The 22,237-nt window shown below is 45.5% G+C and overlaps 1 protein-coding gene and 1 non-coding gene across 3 annotated transcripts in view; one reads left to right on the forward strand and one right to left on the reverse strand.

The window, feature by feature from the left end:
* Positions 1-22,237, reverse strand: part of LOC144178287 (uncharacterized) — an 84,284-nt gene that overhangs the window by 19,314 nt on the left and 42,733 nt on the right. For both annotated transcript variants that reach the window (XM_077706026.1, XM_077706025.1), the window contains exon 2: positions 2,913-2,944. In XM_077706026.1, coding sequence (XP_077562152.1) covers positions 2,913-2,944 — 32 coding nt within the window. The remainder of the gene's footprint in view (positions 1-2,912; positions 2,945-22,237) is intronic.
* Positions 7,522-7,593, forward strand: Trnar-ucu (transfer RNA arginine (anticodon UCU)). The gene has a single exon. It is a non-coding gene; the product is annotated as a tRNA-Arg (tRNA).

A 22,237-nucleotide genomic window follows, 5' to 3' on the forward strand; every position in this document is an offset into this window, starting at 1 on the left:
GGGACTTCGGCTGCACCCCAGGACGTTGACTCTGCGGCAGGCGCTCCGCTGCCTAGGAATGTCGAAAGCCAAGCTTAATCCAGCCATTGTCAGCCTTCTGTTCAAGTCTTAGTTCAGCAAAGTCATTTTGCTTTCGTCACGGACTGCTCACCTCTGCACTGCAAGCTCGGCCTCATCAGTTACCGGATAGATTTCTTCTCCGGAGCCAGCATAACGCTGCCAAATGTTTGACGTGCATCATTGCGGGTTGGCATCGACCGCGGTTGCTCAAAAATTTGACATAAGAAAAGCAATTAACCTTAAAAAATTGACCCATAAAAGAAACCTCTGCTGTGTCCGACAAGGTATGCTTCGAATATGCAAAGGATTACTGCCACCACCTAGAACATGGTGGTTAGTCCCACCAACGTATTACTATGGTCCCTAGGGACCATAGTATTACACGGACGTACCAACGCCGCCTGTATTACCATTGCCTGACGCGTCGCGCGCTTTTCAATTGGAAGGGTAGGGCGTGGCCTCCGCGATTTGCTACCGGCGGCGCGCCGTTGCTCCGGCCGTCCCATTCGGCGCGGAAGCAAGGGGAGCGGTGCAATTTTGCTAACTCCGACACACGCCGCGAGGCGGCGCCGTTAGCCTAAGGTTGAAGCGAGGCTCGTCTGGCCGACGCTGCCTGCGCTTTGAGTTGTAAATCAGCCTTCGTTGTCGCGTCTTCGGGATAGAAAACTTGAATATATGGTCTCTGTGTTTTGACTCGATCCTGCAAGTACAAAGTTGTTTAACGTACGTTGTTTAACACCCACGATTGCCTTTGCACACAGCTTTAGTGGTCGTTTGCTTGAAAAGCGAATGCCGAGAAGGGTTCTGTCATCTCGGGCAGAGTGAATGCCAGCGTGCTGAATTCTTTTTTCGCTGTTACATCATTTTCGCGCGAATATATGCTTTTTTTGCCTTTTAAGTGTTTTCGAACGCTCTGGGTATCCGTTGTGTGTGTGTGTGTGTGTGTGTGTGTGTGTGTGTGTGTGTGTGTGTGTGTGTGTGTGTGTGTGTGTGTGTGTGTGTGTGCGTGCGTGTGTGCGTGCGTGTGTGTGCGTGTGTGCGTGCGTGTGTATGTGCGTGCGCGAAAACAGCGTAATACCTGTAAGCTCTCGTGTATTGTTTATAGGCAGGCGACTACGATAGTCAACTGTCAGGCTTCCACGGGTACGAATCAATCATATTTTTGCGTTTTATTTAATTTGCTTAGGAGTTTCAAGTACCTACTGCAATCACGCTACCAAATTATTTGCCGTGAGTGAAAAAGTCATGATATTCCGCGATGCCTTTCATATCGCTATCGACTCTACATATGTATTTTTTCGAAAGACTGTTTCTGAATTTCTAGATTTGCTAATTTGTTGTCATGACATATTAAGGGCATTATTTTTTTCTGTGAGCAGTTAAGCTGATCACTAATATCTGTATGCACAACATCGGCTGTAAGTACGTTGTTCGGGATATTAGTGAATAAAAACATCAAGTGGAGAACTATACCAATCGTAACTCGGGTAAAGATTTTTATTACATTACTTAGACCACGTCCATTTATGGTAGACTGGAAGTCTCTCTGGTTGGATTTCGGTCGGTTGAATTCCCATAATTTGGTTCTTGCTTGGAACGCACGGAATATGCATTCCGTGCGTTCCAAAGAACATGTACGAGATTTTCAGAAATAAAACCGGAAAACGTGTTGTGTCTTGGAACCATGCATGACTACAAAAAAGAGTACTACTGTGCAATGAATTCACTTATGCATCACCCCGGGCATAGTCTACGTCAAAAATTCAAAGCACCGGTAAATACCCTAATGGCACCAGTAACCACTTCTACCTTTCACCTGCATTGGTGTGCGGTAACTTTTTTATTAAACGTCGAACACAGGCTGCGAAGGCCGAGTTTTCGTCCTCTGCACCCACCCGCGCCAGGGAAAACGACCTTAGGCTACGCGCGCCGCGGTGCGGCGGAAAACGGCGAAACGGCCTCTTCGGAATTACGCTCTCTCCGGGCGATTGGAACGGCAGGAGCAACGGCGCGCCGCCGGTAGCCGATCGCGGAGGCCACGGGTAGGGACGCTTAGTTCAGGCACTGATCCGCTATGTGGCGCGTGCCGGCGGACATCTCCCCTTACGTCACTGCTCGCGAGTCGCGAACGCTGCACCCACTTCGACGTGTGTCTGTCAGCTTGCCTGTTGGGCTTCAAGGGCCGTTTCGCTTGCATCTTAGCCGCGACGGGGCGCGAGTTCTGTGGCGCACTGGGGATCTCGTTCAACGTGTCGCTCGCTTCATACTTGCTGCATTTCTCCAAAGATAAAGACGGCGGCGGACTGAAATGCGGAGGTGATAGAGGTGGGATGCCCCACTCAGAAAATTTCAGGGCCTGTGATCCGAGTAGACAAGCGCGCAAAGCCGGCATCAGCCTGCGGCAGCGCAAGGGATTTTGCTTCGTGACAAATGAAGTTTTATCAGTGACAGACCAAGACAGACAGGCATGGTTAAAAACAAGAAGGCGTAGGAGCGCCGCCTCGGGAATGCTAAACAAACTTTCCACTATTTTGCATAGTTTCCGAGAAGCGGCGCTGGCTGGCGGACACGAAAGCACAGTGGAAGGCTACGGAGCGGGGAAGGGCGTGGCCTCCGCGATCGGCTACCGGCGGGGCGGCGCGCCGCCGGCAGCAAATCGCAGAGGCCTAAGAAACTCTATGGGGAAGGGTAGGAGAGAGCAACAGGAGAGTGGCTGTTTGGGCATTTTTCGCTCACGCGTTAGGCAATGTTTATACAGGCGGCGTTGGACATACTAACGTCATTGGCTCGTTCCCCCAATTGGAAGCCGTATAGATTACGATGAAAGTAAGCACAGCCAGTATGCCACTCACCGCATCGACTTCGTTTTGGCTCCTCTCATAACCTGCAATGAGAAAGAATAGAAGGAACACGTACATCAGAAGGGGTGTCAACTCTTTAAAGAAGGAGCAACTCTTAATCAACTTTATTCCATCATCTATCAAGAAATCCTTACGCTGATCTTCGCCACGTTTTTGGGGACTACATGCGTGGATTTGTAAGACATAGAAAACGAGAAAGGAAAATAGAAGGAATGAAAAAAAAAAACGACTAAAATTATAAATGTTATTGGCTTCTTAGTGCACTCGGCAGCCTCGCCAAGGTGCCAAGTTGAATACATAAACTAAAATATTTTTAGCCGTACAAAGCATAAAAGAAAGGATCACTGAAAAACCTGCTCCTTATGAGCACAATTTTTTACCGTAATGAAAGCGCCGTTCGTCGTAACGCTGCCGTTCTTAACATTTGCCTGAGTCCCTCATCCATCAAATTTAAGTATTTCAATTGTTTAAAAGTATTTCCTTCAAAACAGCATTAAAGTTTTTATCTGAAGAGAAAGGACTGCTGGGGAGAGGAGGCAAAGGGGAAGGAAGCAAAAGGCCCACTGTAACGAAAGCACACGCCGGTTTTACTGCGCTAGACGTACTACCCAGTCGAAAGTGACAAGAAAAATGTCTGTAGTTTAGTCGTATTTTCGCGTTTCGCGTGTCGTACTGTCGTCTTTTCGTATTCTTGCCCTGTAGGGATTCTGATGTTCTGTCATGTGCCGTATTCCTGTCCTCATTTTGATGTTCCGTCGTGGCGAGTTCCTGTCCTGTCGTGATCCTGATGTTCCATCAGTAGTTGCACATGGTTTGAATGTTATTGCCCATTGTGAAGAGTAGCGTAAGTAAATGGCAGTTCTGTTGTGACTACAGGAATGTTTGTCGTTGAGAAAAGTGACTTTGTCGTTACGATTGAAATGTGTATAGTAACAACAGGTGGCTTTGTAGCAAGAACAGGTCTGTTGTCCCAACAAAGTTTTTGTCGTACGACAGAAATTCTTGTTAAGGTTTCGCGGTATTCTTGTTCTGATTTTAGACTGGGTAGTGTTATACTATCAGTATGTTTTTGCTATATTTCGCATAAACATAGCACTATCGTTGTCCGCCGATCGAGGAATTGGTGAAAGTTAACGCGGGTACAGAGTTGCAACAACGGTAGATGGGGTGAACAGAGTGGAGGGAGGGCAGGGTGAGGTTGGGTGAAGCGAATTCATCAGTTTATCGACAAAAACCTCCCGCACCGACAGAACTGAACGATTCTAAATGCATACCTCATGGTATCGATCGCAATGGCCGGCCATAAGCGTTCTTCATCCACAACCGCAGTTTACGTAGAAAGATGTGTAACGTATAATTATTCGCACAAGAGTGTACCTTCCGTTGGAAACTTCAACACACTGTTCCCGGTGAACAGCCCAACGAGGCTCGTATACGTAATACACTCACCGTTATATTTAGCGGACAGGCAGCTGGCAGGCGAAATACAGACAAGTTGCCGCTTTCAATGCACGTTGGCGCCACCACTCCCCTTGAAGCACGCAGGAAATACATATACACGCTAACGCACTGACAGGAGAGGTCAGAAAGCCGGGCTAAACGAATAATAATGGCGGTGGCTGGAGAAATTTCATTACTTCAGAAAGCGTGTCTAAAGCACGGAAGCGGCACAGCTAGGCGTGAGGTTTCGCTAGAAATTAAACAGAAATAAAAAAACTACTCTCACGTCCACTCTTTCCTCGTCCCAAGCGTTACGTACAAGTAATAAAAGGGTTGGAATCGCGAAGATGGCAGGCATCAATAAAGTAAATAAGCGAAGGAACTCGATTTGTTGTTGGATCGGCCTTCATACGTAGCGATGATTGCTCCTACTTTCCAAACGTTCATTCTTCTTTTAGGGGCGAAGCTCCTCTTGCTCGGGCTCTATCCCGTGCCTCGTTGCTGCTGTATACGGCACGGCACATTAGTAATGATTGTGGCAGGATCCCCCTAGGAATTGGCAAACCAAAGATTGGCCGAAGAGGACAAAACGTTCAACGCGTTCGTTGCTACCCAACAAGGAGAAGAGGAAGAAGAAGAGGTTGCCGTTCGTCGCCTGCGAGCTCAAGACACGTACCGGAGGTACACGACACAAGACGCTCTGCAGAAGGTGACGGCCAAGGTGGCTAAAATGTCACACACCGAATTCGCCAACTTACCCATAGAGATTTTCATCGTCCAAAACAACCCCTACTTAACTACCACAAACATCGACGTCGTCGACGGGATTGTCAACGGAGCGGTGGAAAGGTTGACGTGTCGAGTCTTTATATGATGTGCGGGCGAATGTTTCACGGTTTTACCGATAAGCATTTTTTCTTCGCCCATCTCATCATCATTCACTTCGTGGAGATGGAGGAATTTTTTTGTCGTTCGTGTCAATCAGTCTCCGCCCGGGTGGGTTTTACGGGCGTGGCGGTTTCTGGCTTTACAGTATTTCTCGCTCTAAGGAAAATGACGACAATGGCGAAGAAGCCTCGTGCCAATAGGAAAGGCGCTGTCCACTTCATTATTTACCGTAACGTATAATAATGTCGTCGCTTACTTATAGAGGATGCAGAGGAGGGTTGGCATAGTCGGGGGCATTGACTTTGCTTTAAAGCAAATTCAATTATTCAACAAAGTGCTACAAGCCCCACACGGGCGCTCTACAATGCGGCACTCCCGAAGGAAAATTGAGCCTGAGAGAACTTGCTATTGGGCCAACATTTTCACTCGCCAAGCATTTAAAAGATACGGACACACTACGGAAGTTGCATACGTCTTCACTTCCATGATAGCTTCGTCTGGTGTGCCAGACATAAAGCGGCCAGAGCACCAAAGAGGACTGTGTGGCGAAAAGAGTCATAATTACATAGAAAAACCGATTTCACTCACACCTAATGCTCTCTCCGTTGCTACCTCAGTCGTATCAGAGTCCCTTAATAGCATTGAAGGACTTTGGTCGTATCTAGCAGCGTGTTTGTATTCTACTCTCATGAATGCAAGTCCAATTGCCTTAACATAATTACAAAACTTTCGTACTATTTGCCAGGTCTATCCCACTTTTCACTAATTCTCTCTCTCTATCGATATATATATATATATATATATATATATATATATATATATATATATATATATATATATATATATATATATATATATATATATAGTAAGAGAAAAGATTCCTGGCTATGAGGTTAGCTGTCCGATACAGAAGTCAAACTGAAAAGCATAACAACATTTATTCTTTTTTTTTTTTTTGAAAAACATAACATTTATTCTAACGTTTCGACCGGGGACCGGTTATTTCAAAGATACAAAAAGTGCAGATCAGGTGGGTTTAAATACATTTCAGGTGTGGGCGGAGCAAGGAGATGTATCAAGCAAAACGTAGGCTCTACGCGACACAGAAGTATGCGAGGCCCCAGAACGCAAGGGGGGGGGGGGGAGCGTTGGAGTAGTGCCGGAGAACAGAGGGGAAAGGGGGCGTAATCAAGGTAGGCGAGGCTATAGGATAAGAGAAAGACGCTGCATGGCCCTGAAATCACCACGGGAAAGCAAGAAAGTGAGGGACTAAGGAGGAGCTCGTTTCCTCCTCGTTTTTTAAATTATGTATAATATATATATATATATCCTTTTCTTGTTTGCCTCTTTTTTTTTCTCTTGTTTGTACCGCTTGACTGTGGGTTCTTGTTATCCTTATTATATTTTTTATTTTAATTTATTTTCCCCTTTCTCTTCCACTTCTCTCATTCTTTTCCTGCCCACCAACCACGATCCCATTGTACAAACTCTCCCTTCCTTGCCCTGCCCTTGCCCTTTGTCTGTATATATATAATCCTGAAACCAACTTATTCTGTACACTGGAGAAAGGAAGAAAGGAAGACCTCTGCCTGAAACGTGAGTAAGTTTTTACTTTTTTTACTTTTAATATCATTCTCGTGTGTCCCTGTGTCTACTTACCGTATATATATATATATATATATATATATCTATATATATATATAGGAAGAAATGCCGGCAGTCTACAACGCCAAAGAAGGCATAGGGGAATGGTTAGAATATTTTTTACCGTTTGTGACGTTACATTATTATTTATTATTATTAATTGCGTGAGAAAGAAAGAAAGAAAAAAAGAAAATTAATAATAATTTTAAAATTTTTAATAATAATAATAAAAAAATAAAAAAAAGAAAATTAATAATAATAAATAATAATGTAACGTCACAAACGGTAAAAAATATTCTAACCATTCCCCTATGCCTTCTTTGGCGTTGTAGACTGCCGGCATTTCTTCCTGTATTTTCTAACGAGCCCCTCATTTACAAACCCTATTTTCATGCGAAAGCTTAGCGAGGGCCTCGGTTCTGGCAGCCTTGATGCCAAGGGAGCATAAGAGGGTTTCCGGCCAGTTACCCGCTTATGACAGGCTGTAGACGTTCGCGTCACGCCCCGGGGGTTGAAAAGAAGGTCCCCTTCTCCCCGTGTAGTCTGAGTGGCGCTGGCTACCACCCTCAAGCGTCAGATACAGTTGTAGTATATATAAATACCCCAGAAAGTGAAGCGGAACACAGTCGCCCAGATAGCCGAGTTGGTAAGGCATTCGAGATCTAATCGAAAGGCGTGGGTTCGGTCCCCACTCTGGGCGCGTGTTTTTCTTTCTTTCTTTCTCACGTAATTAATAATAATAAATAATAATGTAACGTCACAAACGGTAAAAAATATTCTAACCATTCCCCTATGCCTTCTTTGGCGTTGTAGACTGCCGGCATTTCTTCCTGTATTTTCTAACGAGCCCCTCATTTACAAACCCTATATATATATATATATATATATATATATATATATATATATATATAGGGAACGATGGGGCTTGAAAGATGGTCACAAGATATAAATATTACTTTGGAGAAGGTAGCAGCCTCAGACCTCTGCCAACGTTTAGACCAGGGGACTTCTCTATTTCTAGGCAAGGCATGAAAAAGAGAAGTCCCCTAGTCGAAAAGTTTGCAGACGTTTAGGGCGGCTTCCTTCTCCAAACAAAGTATTATATATATATATATATATAAGGTAAGTAGAGACAGAGACACACGAGAACACGCGAAAGACTCTGAAGAAAGGAAGTCCTCTCCCCTGAAACGTCAGTAAACTTTTATTTGTATTCTTAATGTCTTTCTCGTGCGTCTCTGTCTCTACTTACCTTATTTTTTCGCAGTCTGTGTGAGTTTTTTGTTTCCAGATTATATATATATATATATATATATATATATATATATATATATATATATATATATATATATGCATGCATCATGCATACAGTTAAACCTCGGTATAACGAACTTTTTTTTTTCAGAACGAGCACTTACAGACCATTTTTCTGGTACCCGTCAGGTCAATGTGTTGTTGTGTTGTAGCGCACGGTAACTTACGTCGTATCAAGGCGGCGGTAATTCAAAACTCGCGCTACCTAAAGGCCGCCAACTCCAGCGCGCTACAATGCCGTCAAGAGCATCACAACACGCAGGAGGCCGCGCGTCTCCCGGGTTCCTATGTAGGGTGCATGGATGTTCCTCCAGGCATTCTACCGGAATGCGGCAGACCTGCTTCGCCGGTTCTTTGGCGTTTACGATGACTGCGAGGCGGAGTGAAGTCGCGGCTGCATCTGAAAACGCCATCATTAGCCTGATGAAGACGCTGCGGAAATCTATCAAGGACTTTTTCTCTGCGAAGTTAGCCGCCATTTCGTGTGCTGTCGAATGATCATGGATGAGTTGATTAGCGTGAATAAAGTAATAATTCGTCGTTATTTTGTTTCGCTGGTTTTTCTTATTTTCGCGGGCTGCTGTGAACTTTGCTGGTGACCACATCCTTTCTTGCATGTAAATTGTCGGTGGAAGTGGACACTGGCTATAACGAAATAATCATTACCCCGCCCATCAACTTCATTATAACAGTTTTACTATATAGACAAGAAAACTCCGAACAAGGTAGCGACCACGATTGTTGCCAACGTTTTAGCAAAGAGGCTTGCCTTCGTCAGGCGTGGTCGCTACCTTGTTCGTCTTCTCTTGTGTTCTCTACCATCTTCAAAGTTCTACTACTCCCTATATATATATATATATATATATATATATATATATATATATATATATATATATATATATATATATATATATATATATATATATATATATATATATATATGACTCTGAATATATATGACTCTGAAGAAAGGGAGTCCTCTCCCTGAAACGTCAGTAAACTTATTTTTATTTTCTAAGTCTTTCTCGTTTGTCTCTGTCTCTACTAACCTTATATATATATATATATATATATATATATATATATATATATATATATATATATATATATATAAAATAATGAGGCTCAGGAACAAATCAGAAATCACCCTACAAAAGATGCACGGGTGCAGAAGAAAGGCGGCCAGCCTAAATCCCGAGTTATTACGAAGGTTTCCTGCAAAAAAATCCAATGGAGTAAAATAATCCCAGTGGTGTTTCCGAAAAAAAGAGTCAGATAACCAATGCGTTGGTGCCGGCTGGATCCTGGAGCAATGTTCAGAACCAGCCGTTGCCCCCAGCGACAGCGTGGTACCGGGAAAAGCGAGCATATAAGCCCGCGCTCTGGGTTGAGCAACCGCATGCGGTGAACGGGGTAACCACTACTTGAGGTTTAATTAAAGCTTAATGAACCATCGTCGCTGCTTCGTAAATTAGCTGACTTGCTCTAATGTTGACGAGGTTTCCACTTACGGTTTGAGTTTGGCCGGGTTGGAGAACAACAGCAGAAGCAAGCGTAGACAAAGGACCTTGCCTAAAGTCTGATCCGTGGAGGGTTCAGCGAAAACACCTTCTAATTAGACTGCAAGGCCTTGGTAAACTGTCTCTGACTACGCCTAAGAAAGCAGAAATAGTAAGCATAGCGGCGTGCTCAACCAGAGCCAAGAGGAGGATATGGTAGGTCCACTTTCTTTCTTTCCAAATTCTTTATCTGTTGCAATGACCTACCATATCCTCCCCTTTGCTTTCCGAGGTTTTCTTGACTGCCAAACTTTATTTCTGTCTTATTTTCAATGAGCCCCTCATTTCCTATTCTGATTCGCTACATGCATAGCGGGGGCCTCTGTTCTGGCAGTCTTGGTGCCATAGGAAGCTTAAGGGGGTTCAATGCTGGTTGACCACTCTGGACATGTCGTAGACACTCGAGTCACGGCCCGGAGGTTAAAAAGAAGATCCCCTTCACCCTGAGAAGTCGGAGTGGCGCTGGCTACCACCCCAAGCACAGGAAAAAAATTCCCTCGCACTTCCCCGAGGGGAGAGTGTGTAAGTGCGAATGCACGGTTGTTGATTGCGCGATTACGGTGGATATCGTGATCTTGGAGTGGAGAGGAGGCGCCCAACACCCGCAGTCACTGAGCGGAGAGAGGAGGAGGAGAATAGCGCCCGCCGTTACGGCGAGGGCTACACGAGCGCCCTCACGCGTCGGAATGCAGAGCGCCCGCTACGCGAGCGAGAGCTCTCCCGCCCGAAGTGGAGAGGAGGCGCCCAACACCCGCAGTCACTGAGCGGAGAGAGGAGGAGGAGAGTAGCGCGCGCCCATCTCCCCCCGTTGCTAGGGAAGACGAGGAGCGCGCGCACCCGCAGCTGTTGCTATGCGGACGACGGCGGCGGACGATTCAGGCTCGCTTAAGAAGTGCATTCGCACTTAAAAAATTACCTTGACATAAATACCCCAGAAAGTGGAGGGGAAAAAAGCCCCACCGGTAGCGTAGTGGTTATCGCACCAGACCGGTATTCTGGGGGTCGTGGGTTCGTATCCCACCTAGCGGGCATTTTTTCTCCACTTTCTTTCCACATTCTTGATCTGTTTCAATGACCTACCTAATCCTCCCCTTTGCTTTCCGAGGTTTTCTTGACTGCCAAACTTTATTTCTGTCTTATTTTCAACGAGCCCCTCATTTCATATTCTGATTCGCTATATATATATATATATATATATATATATATATATAGTCTGAAAAGATAAAAACTCACACAGAGCGCGAAAAAATAAGGTTAGAGACAGAGACAAACGAGAAAGACGTATAAAATAGAAAAAAGTTTACTTTTATAGAAAAAATAGAAAAAAGTAAACTTTTTTCTATTTATACGTCTTTCTCGTTTGTCTCTGTCATATATATATATATATATAAAAATAGAAAAAAGTAAACTTTTTTCTATTTATACGTCTTTCTCGTTTGTCTCTGTCATATATATATATATATATATATATATATATATATATATATATATATATATATCTCGCCTGCCAGGCGAGAGATTGCCCTGAGGAAAGCAAGTTCTCTGCTGAAACGTAGGCCACAATCGTGCTTTTACCTTGTTCGAAGTATTTCTGCTCTTGTGTTTTCTACCATCTTCAAAGTTCTACTACTCCCTATATATATATATATATATATATCTATATATATATATATATATATATATATATATATATATATATATATATATATATATATATATATAGATGTGTGTGTGTGCGTGTGTGTGTGTGTGTGTGTGTGTGTGTGTGTGTGTGTGTGTGTGTGTTTGTGTTCAATGTGTGTTAACCAATCATTTGTTTCGCTCCGTTACTGTTCAAAGTGTAAGCGCTTTTCACTCCAGAACGCTCCGTGCTTCCAGAGTACGTAACGCCGTTTTCGCGGCGCGCTCACGTGGTCACGTGGCCCCGCGTGCACGTATGGTTCCCCCCAATTCCTCTCCAAAGAATGGATGGCAACATTCCCGCCACTTTGCAGTACGTGCTCTTCCGACATCACAGGTGCCGGCCCCAGAAAGCTAAGGAGCCACTGGAAGTGTTTCTGGATGTTTTTAATCTGGTCCGATGGGTTCGAAATATAGGTGTGTGTGTGTTTTGTTGTTGTTGTTTTAGGGTTATCACCCTAAGTTGATCTCGATGCGAGCAGGGATGACACGAGGCAGCGACGTACGCCTCGGCGAAGGAGAAGAGGTGGGAAATGGGGGAATAACCGTGCTTAAAACTGGGGTAACATCATTTGCAATACCAAGAAACACCTTCGATAGGCGCTAAACTATGCATACCGCATCATCGCGCAGAAGCACAACAAAAACATTTGCATTGAATGGTACAGCTCAATTCCTGCATCGCAAAGTGCTAAAACAGCATCAAAGATCCAAAGAAACCTATTTTGGCCACAAAGCTTTCACCCCCGATCTAAAATGGAAGATTTTAAAGGCCATGAATTTGGCATCCAAAGCGCAAGGAGTGATGGAAGAACCGATGAATGGACGGGCACTGGGGAATGTTAGATTGCAGATACGAAGAAGGATGAACGATGCGAGGTCGAAGTAAAAGATGAACTACAAAAGTTTTCCTGCACCCACTATGAAGAAAGAGGCTAATGCGAAAGGAGAACGCATTCGGAAACACACCAGAGAGGGGGAAATGGGGGTAAAACTTAGTCACCCGCACAAATGCGAGTCAGAGCTTGGGAGCCCATTGTCGGTGGCAGTAAAGAGAATTCAAAGGTCGCGCCGACACAATGGCAGAGCGAGGCCATTGTGAAAACGCGCGCGTGCTGGCCGGCCGTGACGTGAACGACGACGGTCTCCGCCGCTTTCCTGCGTATTTGTTCTCATTTCCTCATGTTTTGGTTCACAAATGAAATCGGCCAGCACACCAGGCTTTACGTAGTCTATTCGGCGGAGAACGACGTCGCTGCTCCATTTACCCATTCGATTTCTACGGAAACATTGTCGCTGGAAAACTCGTGTAGAAGAGAAGCGTGAAGTCGGCCGTTGGTTCGAAAGTTCTCTCGCGATAAACACTGTTCTGACCTATATTTCTTTTCGAACTCTCTGATTTGGCATCAGAAGCTTAGGTTTTTCGTCGTCGATTCCCGCCAGCGATATTTCGACGTACTCTATAAAGCTGCCCTGATCAACCTCTGCGTTCTCAAATTGAAAAAAAGAAAAATCTTAACCTCACCTTCCGCTGGCTTTTGCACTTAGGTTTTCCTTTTACTTGTAACTACATATTTTCTATTTCAAATAAAACTTTTTAAAATCGACTTCATCACTTGGGTCATTAACATTCCCATAACGAACTATTTAATGAGTTCGGTGCGGAAGCAAGTACTGCCATTGTTTCTGGTAGTGATGTTCTTGTGCCATACTGTCCTACCGGCCGCTCTGCTTGGCGCAATATATTCGTGATTGTGCGTAACGGAATGATAATTCATTAAGTACCATTCAAACCACCTACCTAAAAACAATAGATACGGAACGTTACGCTGTAAAACAATTTAAATATGGCGATTGCGATGACGTTTTGTTTCTTTTCGTAGGACGGTTGTAATACCAATATGCGAAAGCATTATGGAGGGGCTTAACCCTTTAAATTACAAGTTATTCGCTCTTAAACGAGTTGTTCGAACGATCACATTGTCGTCCGATCGCGCAATACTACTTTCGACTTACAGATTGCCAACAAGCAGGTTGAGCATTGATCTTATTTACGCAATAATTATGAACGCCGTCCTAAACGTTTCTTACGGTTAACAGACAAGCAGCAGAAGATAGCAAACAAAAAAAAAAGAGAGGTTGAGTAAAACGCATCCCGAAGAAGTATTTCGCGGCTGAAAATATCCCCACCGCTTTTCTTAACCAAATCAGAGCATCGTCAAGATTATAAAATTGTATTGGGACCGAAGCACGCAGCCGTAAGCAGTGTCCTATATTTTCCTGAGTTCCTCGTCGTCAAATACGTCCAGTGCGGTTATTTTCCTTCCTCCCATAAGGCGGCAAAGTCCCTGGACCTAAACCGTATATCAGACTACTCGTAACGGGCAGGTAATGAGGTAATGGCTTCGTTGAGGAACAGGCTTCGATCTCTTCCCCATTTTCTAATTTTAATCCTATTGATTATTTATAGAAATAAAGAAATAAAAAATCTTATTGATCAGAAAGGCTAATAAATCCGAGAAACTGGGCGCACAACAGAGGAAATTATAAGAATGATGTGGAGGCGTTCATTTTCTAAAGCATACGGGCTCGCTTACTTTTTGTTTGTGGGAGCGATACTCAGGTATAAAGCCAAAGTAAATGAACAGCTATACACCAACTCTATTTTGGTGTAATCAAATACAGACCCATGCACTAGATATTGCACTAGGTAATAAATATTGTATGCATATAAACAATAGTTTTCTTCCAGTTTTCCTTCGTCCTGTCAGCAAAAGTATTTTTAGCAACCAATATCTGCGCGCAGGCGCCCTCACGCATACTCATTGTTTTGCCAAACTGACTTCCTATTTATTGCTCTCTACACCAAACCCCTTCCCACATGAAAATCAAAGGATCATTGCCAACAAGTAATATTTTCTTCGGGTTGACAAAGCAGAATGTGGAACGCACCTGCTTTTTCTGCCTTCGTATCAGCCCGAGTGCATAAATACATGCGGGCAGGGGTGATCATGCGGGAACCACAGGCGTTCAGAATATTAAACATAAACAAACTGCACTAGAGAAACGAAGAAAATGGCAGCAAAAGAAGGGAGCTTCAACCGCAAAAGTTGGTCAGCAACCGCAGAGAGAGAGGCGTACATGTACACCAAGGCCATACCATCACATATGGTCCCTTGTCCCGAAAGAAGGGCTGCTGGTTGATTTCCGGACTCTGGGGCAATAAAGCGACACCACATGTCCTTGCGAAGAGCCAGAAGAAAACGCGCAGAGAGAAGTAGCAGCCGCAATAAATGTGGCCAAAAGGGAACGATGTAAAACGTCTGTCGGGGACAACACTCCGACGGGTCCCTCGTTGGAACACGACGCACCAGCAATCTTGCACAGGATTACACGGTTCAACCCTCTTATAACAGTCTTGCTAGTGTGATACTCAGCCCGGATCAGCACCCTCTCCGGGAGGACAAGCAACCGCGGAAAGCAGACACGGAAAACAACAGAGCTCAACCCGCACCGACGGCTTACGACAACGGCAAATTATGTGTCCTCCTACATCCCCTAATGTCTCCACCAATTGAGTTGTCGTGTTTGCTGCTACGCAGTCTCTTCGGGTATAACTACATGACAGATGCTTGCTACGTTCGTGTGTGGTATTCTAATTCTTTCTCGGCTAGGTAGCGTTGCGAGCGTCACGTGTGCATTCCTTCCTTTTTGTGGGGGGCAGAGTGTGTGGGTGTGTATTTTTTCGATCATCCTCGCAAGCTTTGTACACTGCAAACGTAATCGACGGGGTTGCGTTTATACCCTTGTCCAAATGTGCACAGTCCAGCGAGTCGGCTCGGTTTTACCGGCAGCCGCGATTGGCAGGGCCGGCCGCAGCAGCCTTTGCCCCCGGACCCATGCAGCGAGGTCCGATCGTAGGGCCGGTGAATTCGGGAAGGCAGAAATGCGCGCCCATCGATCTTGCTTGGCGCAGGATGTAGTGTAAACCGGGGGTTGCCAAAACAGTGGTCATGACAAGGGAAAAACAAGCAAAGAAAAATTGCGCCCACCTCCCCGCGAGGGGAACCCTGTGTAGATGCGACGCATCGTGGGGTTCACTTGGTGTTTCCGTTGGATTGATTCTGAAATCGTGTGAAACGTGTCGGGAACGCGTATGATTATTATGTTTTATGATTATTATTATGTTTTATTGGCCAATCTTGGACAATCTCTCAAAGTGCTATGCTTGGGGCTTCGCTGTCGCAACGACCTTTACTCCGTCATTGTTGCTGTAAGTGGGAGCTTCTTTTCTTTTATTGCAAGTGTTAACCATTGCCCCATCATGCGTTGTATCAGTAGTTTGAATGAGTCAAGGATATCAGGCGCGTTCGTAGCATTTGATTCTGTCTCGGTTTTGTGGCGCAGTGGGAAGAGCACCATGTACCTCGCGTTCCGCCCACAGGGTCGTGGGATCGAAATCGGGCGCCGCTAGCTATTATTTTTTTATATATAGTTTATGGGGAGGGGTGTGGACGGACAACAACGCCGTATGGAGGGACAAGGCGAGTGAATAGACGCAGTCGCATCTAATAAGTCAAGAGAGACGTAAGCACATGCAGCGTGCGAGAACAAGCAGAAACAGGAGACGTGGTAAAGGCGTGTAATTCTCTCATTGCCGGTAGCCCGGGCTTCTCTGTATACACGTCGGTTTCCGAGGCGGAAAACAGCAAACGGTGCGATAAGAAGCCACGCGGATCGCTGTTGGTGGTTTCAGGCCGTTTGGGTGCAACGACTTTGTTTCTTGCACTCCGGTACCGGGCTGGGCTGAACGCGGGGAGTATAAGTGGCTGCCTTCCTGGTTGCTCAAGATACGGCTCGGCTACGACAGGCAGCCTCAATGGTTGTGCTTTACCGCTCACCTTTTGCCAGCCTAAGCTTTGCGCCGCTCGGAATAAGGGTGAGCCTGCTATCGTGTTTGGGGCAATAAATGAGCGTCACCGCAGCTGGAATAGCCCGGTTTCTGGGCACCGCAATGTTGCTGAATTGTTGGCCTGAACGACATCATAGCGGGAAAATTGTTTCAGCAGTTATAATTGTTGCACATACGTAAGCCTTGCGTTTTACAACAAGCAGTAATACTGAAGAAAGAGGAAGTATGAAGAAGGCTGGCAATATTTCACTGCCAAGTAAACCTGCAAACAAAAAAAGCTGGCATATTTTACTACGCACCTAAAAATAGACCGTGTTAAACTTATATTTACATCATTGCTATAACTGCTAATAAAAATAACATCAAGGTAGTCACAAAGGCATTGTAGAGACGAGAAAAAATGTGTCCAATAAATATGACGGTAGCCGATATGTGCTCACGCTTTAAAGTTAAATCTGGATGTAAGGAACCTCTACGTAACGAATTCCTGGATTTAGCGGTTTTTCAATTTCCCATCGCAGCCCCCATTGAACCCCATGTGTTGTGGACCTCTAAGTAACGAAGGCATTGTAACAGATTTCTTGGATGTAACAAACTGACAAACTGGCTAAGCTGATCACTCATTATTTTTAGCCCTTTTACTGAAAAATTGGCCCAATAAATGCACTAATTTACCGAATAATCGCACTACTTTAAGAAGTCAGCAGCTACGAAAACGTATGTAATAGCCAAAAACAATATTCGTGATGATAACGATGACGAGCAGAACGGCTGGCGCAATCCCTTTGGATGGCATAGCACCCGATTTAGGTTTTTTGTGTGTAGCGTGACACCGGGTGGCAAGAGTAACTACACTTCACTTTTTTTTTTCTCCCGCACCGCGAACTACCACGCGTCTCCACGGGTGAGTGCTGTGTCTGTCCGAGACTGAAGTTTTGCGGTGTAGGCCTGCCTGTTCGGCGAGTAGAATCGTGTCTCCATTGCTATTTGTGGTGACCTTGCTTTGATGCGTTCTACCGCCAGAAAACGAAAGGTTCTCTCTTTTCAAAACAAGCTCGCACCTTTAAACGCCGTCGCCACCTGGTACAGTATCTCAGCTAGCACGCTCGATATCAACAATTTGGAGTGTAGAAAAGGGTATCAAGTTCGCAAAAAGACGCCCTTTCGGCATAAGTGTAGTTTTTGAAACGCGTTTGGAACCAAGAAGGCAATAAGTGGCAAGAAGTGCCAGAAGGCAGAAGGCAATAAGTGACCGTGCGTCTTCGGAGCGTCGTGTAGCACCGAAGCTCGTGCGAGATCATAAGGCGCAAATCACGCAGTTTTTAGTCTGAAATGAATCCTTGAAGAGTGAATTCACCTTCACTAATGTCTAGCATTCTGGTTTAGCTTCTGCCTCATTCATGCGAGCCTTAACTAGAAACCTGCATGTAACGAAAAATTGCCAAATTTAGCCAACTTATTTTATATCCAGGTTTAACTGCAATTGCATTCATTTAGCCAAATGCTAAAGCTTATTCTAAACCTCAATGCACAATTTATGACATTCGTTTTAATTTCACTAAGAATTGCCATTAAACATGAAACCATGAAACATACCGTAATTACCCGATTCTAACGCGCACCTTTTTTCCGGAAAAATAGGTCGGAAAATCGCATGCGCGTTAGAATCGGACACGAAACCGAAACTGCCGAAACAACGGAAATTTCGCCTCGCCCATCGCCATCTCAAGATGGCGCCAAAGCTTTTAGCAACAATTTTTCGGACGCAGGAAGCATAGGCGCCCAGGCTTTTCTATCGGCGTTCACACAAATCGTCAAATCGTTCCACTTGCGCACTTGATAACAGCAATGGCAGCAGCGGCTCTCGCGCGTTCAAAACGAGTGGTCGGCTGAAGCGTGCGCCTCTGGAGAAGTTCGCAGGATGGGCGTGCGAGGCGTGGGCCACGATCCCATCGATCATGGTTGAACGTTCGTTATGAAGTGTGACATCGCGAACGCGCTTGACGGCACCATGGACGAGATGTTGTGGTCAGTGGAGAGCGACGAGGAGGGAGATGGGAGAGATTACTTCGAGAAATAAATCGCCCGTTTAGCTCACATTCATTTTTCTTGCTCACAAAGTTCCGTGCGCGTTACAATCGGAAGTGCAAGTTTTTTCGGGTTTTTTTTGCCAGGAAAATAGGGTGCGCGTTAGAATCGGGGGCGCGTTAGAATCGGGTAATTACGGTAATATTGACCAGGTGTAATGTGTGGTTGGACCGGGCTGAACCAACTGCACTTAAGGTACGCATATTACCACTGTACTGTCCCATGCCAAGGTGCTTCGCTTTAGTTACTCGCCCTGGAGTGCCAGCTCATTTTTGGAGCGCAGCTGTCGGAATTACGAAACGGTGTAATTTCATACGTTTATGTTCCTTTTGTATGTCTGCTCCAGCAGTTGGTAGAAAAGAACATGGGTTTTCTAGTAACACGTGCCTTATGTTTTGTACATGCTGCTTCTTCAACAAATGCTGCCGAGTCGGTGATAACCATTGTTAGGTGGTCATTTAGCGTGTCAACGCGCTGTCGTCTTTCTCATCATTTAAAAGCGCGAATTCATTCTGTAGGGTTATTTTAACTCCTGCGACCCGATTCTGACTGGCTCGATGGTGGGTTTCCTACGCGTCGCTAGTCTCCCCCATTTTCTTACGATCCAATGTTCGCTGCTGCGAATCTTGCTTAGCACCTCCACGTCCTGCACAATACATGGGTTGGCACTTAACCTGAAGTCAATTTCGTTTTTGTCCTCCCGTTGGGACTTTTTCATGTCCATTTCCTATTCTTTCGTTTGCGGAACAATGTGTTCATCAGCCTCAGGTTATTTCTTTCTGCAAATCCAACCAGTGTATCTCCGTGACTATTGCGAGTGTCTATTCCAGAGTTTCCCAGTGACCTTTATCCTACTCCCGTTTCGCCTGCTTTTGCGTTAAAGTGTCCCATCACAACCGCAAATTGTGTTGTTCCTTTGTTCATTGGTGATTCGACGTCTTCGTAGAAAATCTACCGCCTCGTCATCGTAGCTAGCCTTCGGGTAATAAGCTTGAACTATCTTCAACCCGTATTGCTTGTTAAGCTTGATCCCGATGGCTCCGACGCTTTCGTTAATACTGGAGAATTCGTCTACCTTAATCTCTACGAAAAGAAATCCCACCCCGTATTCATTTGTTTCGTGAGGTACTCGCTGGAATAGAATGTGCCCGCTACTCAACTCTATGAGGCCTCGTGTTGTTTAATTTCGCTTAATGTCTGAGAGCTCCTATAATAGTACAGCTAAGCTTCCCCCGCTAGACAGAGTTCGCGCGTTGAACATTGCCAAGTTCAAGTTACATTGGCGGCCTGTTCGGACCCAGAGATTGTTAGCACCCTCTGCTGTGTCGCTGGCCTGACCACCGCCGTGACCACGTGCACCACAGCTGCTGGGGACTGAGGACCGAGGGTTGGGTTGGTCAGTCATAGGAGGTGGGGCCCAGCATGGGGCCCAGCTACCACACCAGGGTGGCCAGATCCTTCTATGGTGAGGGAGTGCTGTTTGTGTGCCTACGAGCCTTCCTAGCATGGTTTCACCTATCAATTTGAGCGTTTTCGGTATCCGGGATGATTACTTCCGCACCAAGGAGCACTCCATACCTGGCATATTCTGGCACCCAGAGAGAGAGAGAGAGGGGGGGGGGGGGGGAGGGAGAAGCATCGCGCTCGTGCTTTACACTGAATCTGTACCTGTTCGTCGGTTTAGGATCGCAGACGTTGCTTACTGCTGTAGTACATTGGAGGTTTAGCGTTTTCCTACAAAAAGTGGTTGTTCTGGCCCATGTCGTGTTCAGGGTGAAACATGGTCTTAGAGCGAAGACAAGTTGAGTGAGTGCGCAACTAAGAGCGGTCGGGGATGTCGTACGCGAACCAGATAAGCACTCATATATCGGTCTTTGTAAGATAACCACTTTTCGGTGATCGTCGACTAAATATCCGAGAACAAAGCGGCGCGGTGCGCGCTTGCACAAACGGTTGAGCTGTGATTCTTAAAACACGCGCAGGGGCCCGGTACACGCGTTGAAAGTATACCTAAGTTTTCTCAAAATGAACAAGACAATAATAAAAAAAAGGCAAACAATAAAACAAAAACTCCGCGTAAGAGGCCACTCCCTCATGGGCGGGACGGGGAGGGTGAGACGTATGCGAGTTCTGGTCGACTAATTAAGCATCTGAGAAGAATGCGTTGCGGCTGAGCTCTGATTATTAAAACATAGAGTACACCTTTTCAATACACTTTACCTGAAATACTCTTTGCTTTCCAGAAGAGACGGCAAGAAATTTCACGTCACGTCACCGGCTCTGTTTTCTGGTGGTTTGCTCCTCGCTGTTTTCAAGTGATAAGCAAATCTTGTTTCCGGGCTACTTGGCTTATAACGTACACAAAAGACAAGCAGCTTGCGGTTTTCTCACTCTTTGCAGCAATAGTCGCACGCCGACACTTTTAACGGGGGCGGAAAGAGAAAGCCCTGAATTTCCACACCACGCGAGTTCAAACTGTATTTTTTTGTTTCTGCCTGCTATAGATGGTACCCTTGCAAAGGTAGCCATGAAGTCTCCAAAAAGAAGCCAGCGAGGTGTGGGGAGACCAACAGCGCGCACATAGCATTAAAGGACAGCGCAAGCAAGACTGTATCAGGGAACAAAGTTTGGAGTTCAGCCGTGAATTAAAAGTTGAGGAACGGGTAAAGTATCACGCAATAAAAGCTTTGAATTTTCGTCCTGCTAAGCTATTCTTTAATGTTTGGCGGCGCACAATGGCGCCGTAGGCAAGGGCTCCTCGCTGTCGCCATTCATCAGCTTGAATTAGCCATAGCCCGTGGCCGAGGCTGTAAGTTACGTAGCAAGTCGTGCTGCTTCGGTTCTCCGGAATCAATATGTCCTGTTCACATCCACCTGCTCTCCAAAACATTTCCACATATCATCGTCTTTCGTCTGCGCTTCATTCTTCTTAATAGCTGCGCCGAAATCCCATCCCCAAAACCGAGAACAGCTGACGGGTGGCCATGCCTGGCTGGTCTGGCCACCATGTATCAAGGCTAATGAATATTCAAGCCCTGGCCGTCCGTCTAAAAGGCACGGGGGCCGGGACAGGACGGTGACGCCAAAGGGAATTTGTAGAAGACCGGAGCCAGGAAGGCGCGCCACTCCTTTCAATCTCGCGAGGCGAGGACAGCTACTCGCGGCCCCCTCGTTGACGGGCGTCTCACAATTTGGAACGCTTTGCTGAAAAATAGGTAACCTCTGACTTTGTTGGACCCGAATTAAGTTGAGGAAGAAGAAAAAAAAAAACCGTGAACAATAAAGACACAAGAAAAAGAAGTATTGCAAGCTCGGATACCGAGTGATTATATAGAACTGGATGCCGAGGAGCACTCACTACCCCAGGCTGTGGAGAAGCTTGGTAGAACGGTTTTTCCCCAAACGGGCATGTGCGAGCAAGAAATTGTTTCACTGCGTGGCTGAAGAACGTCTTTAGCAGAAGGCGCCAAAAGCAAAGGTTCAAGTGCTCCATGAGGTAGGAAAGCGAGAACAAACATTCTAGACATTGTGCTGAGAAGGTGGTGTTGATCAGTCGAGGCTCGCCTGCCAAATATATCTGGCGGGAGGTCCTCCCAACTTTTCCCTCGAAGCATCTATCATTCCCTCCTCACTTCCTTACCATTGTTCTTGTTCCCTTTTGTTTTCAATTGAAGACCATAGAGCTTGTGACAAACCCTATAAAAGAGGGGAGATAAATTAGGCGGTATGGCTCAACTCCCCCCAGAGTGTGATTTACAGCAGCGCCAAAGAAATTATTTTAATGTTGAAAT

This window comes from Haemaphysalis longicornis, unplaced genomic scaffold (genome assembly GCF_048455015.1).
Source record: "Haemaphysalis longicornis isolate Haplotype H1 unplaced genomic scaffold, Haemaphysalis longicornis Haplotype H1 scaffold_4, whole genome shotgun sequence".
Classification (NCBI taxonomy): Eukaryota; Metazoa; Arthropoda; class Arachnida; order Ixodida; family Ixodidae; genus Haemaphysalis; species Haemaphysalis longicornis.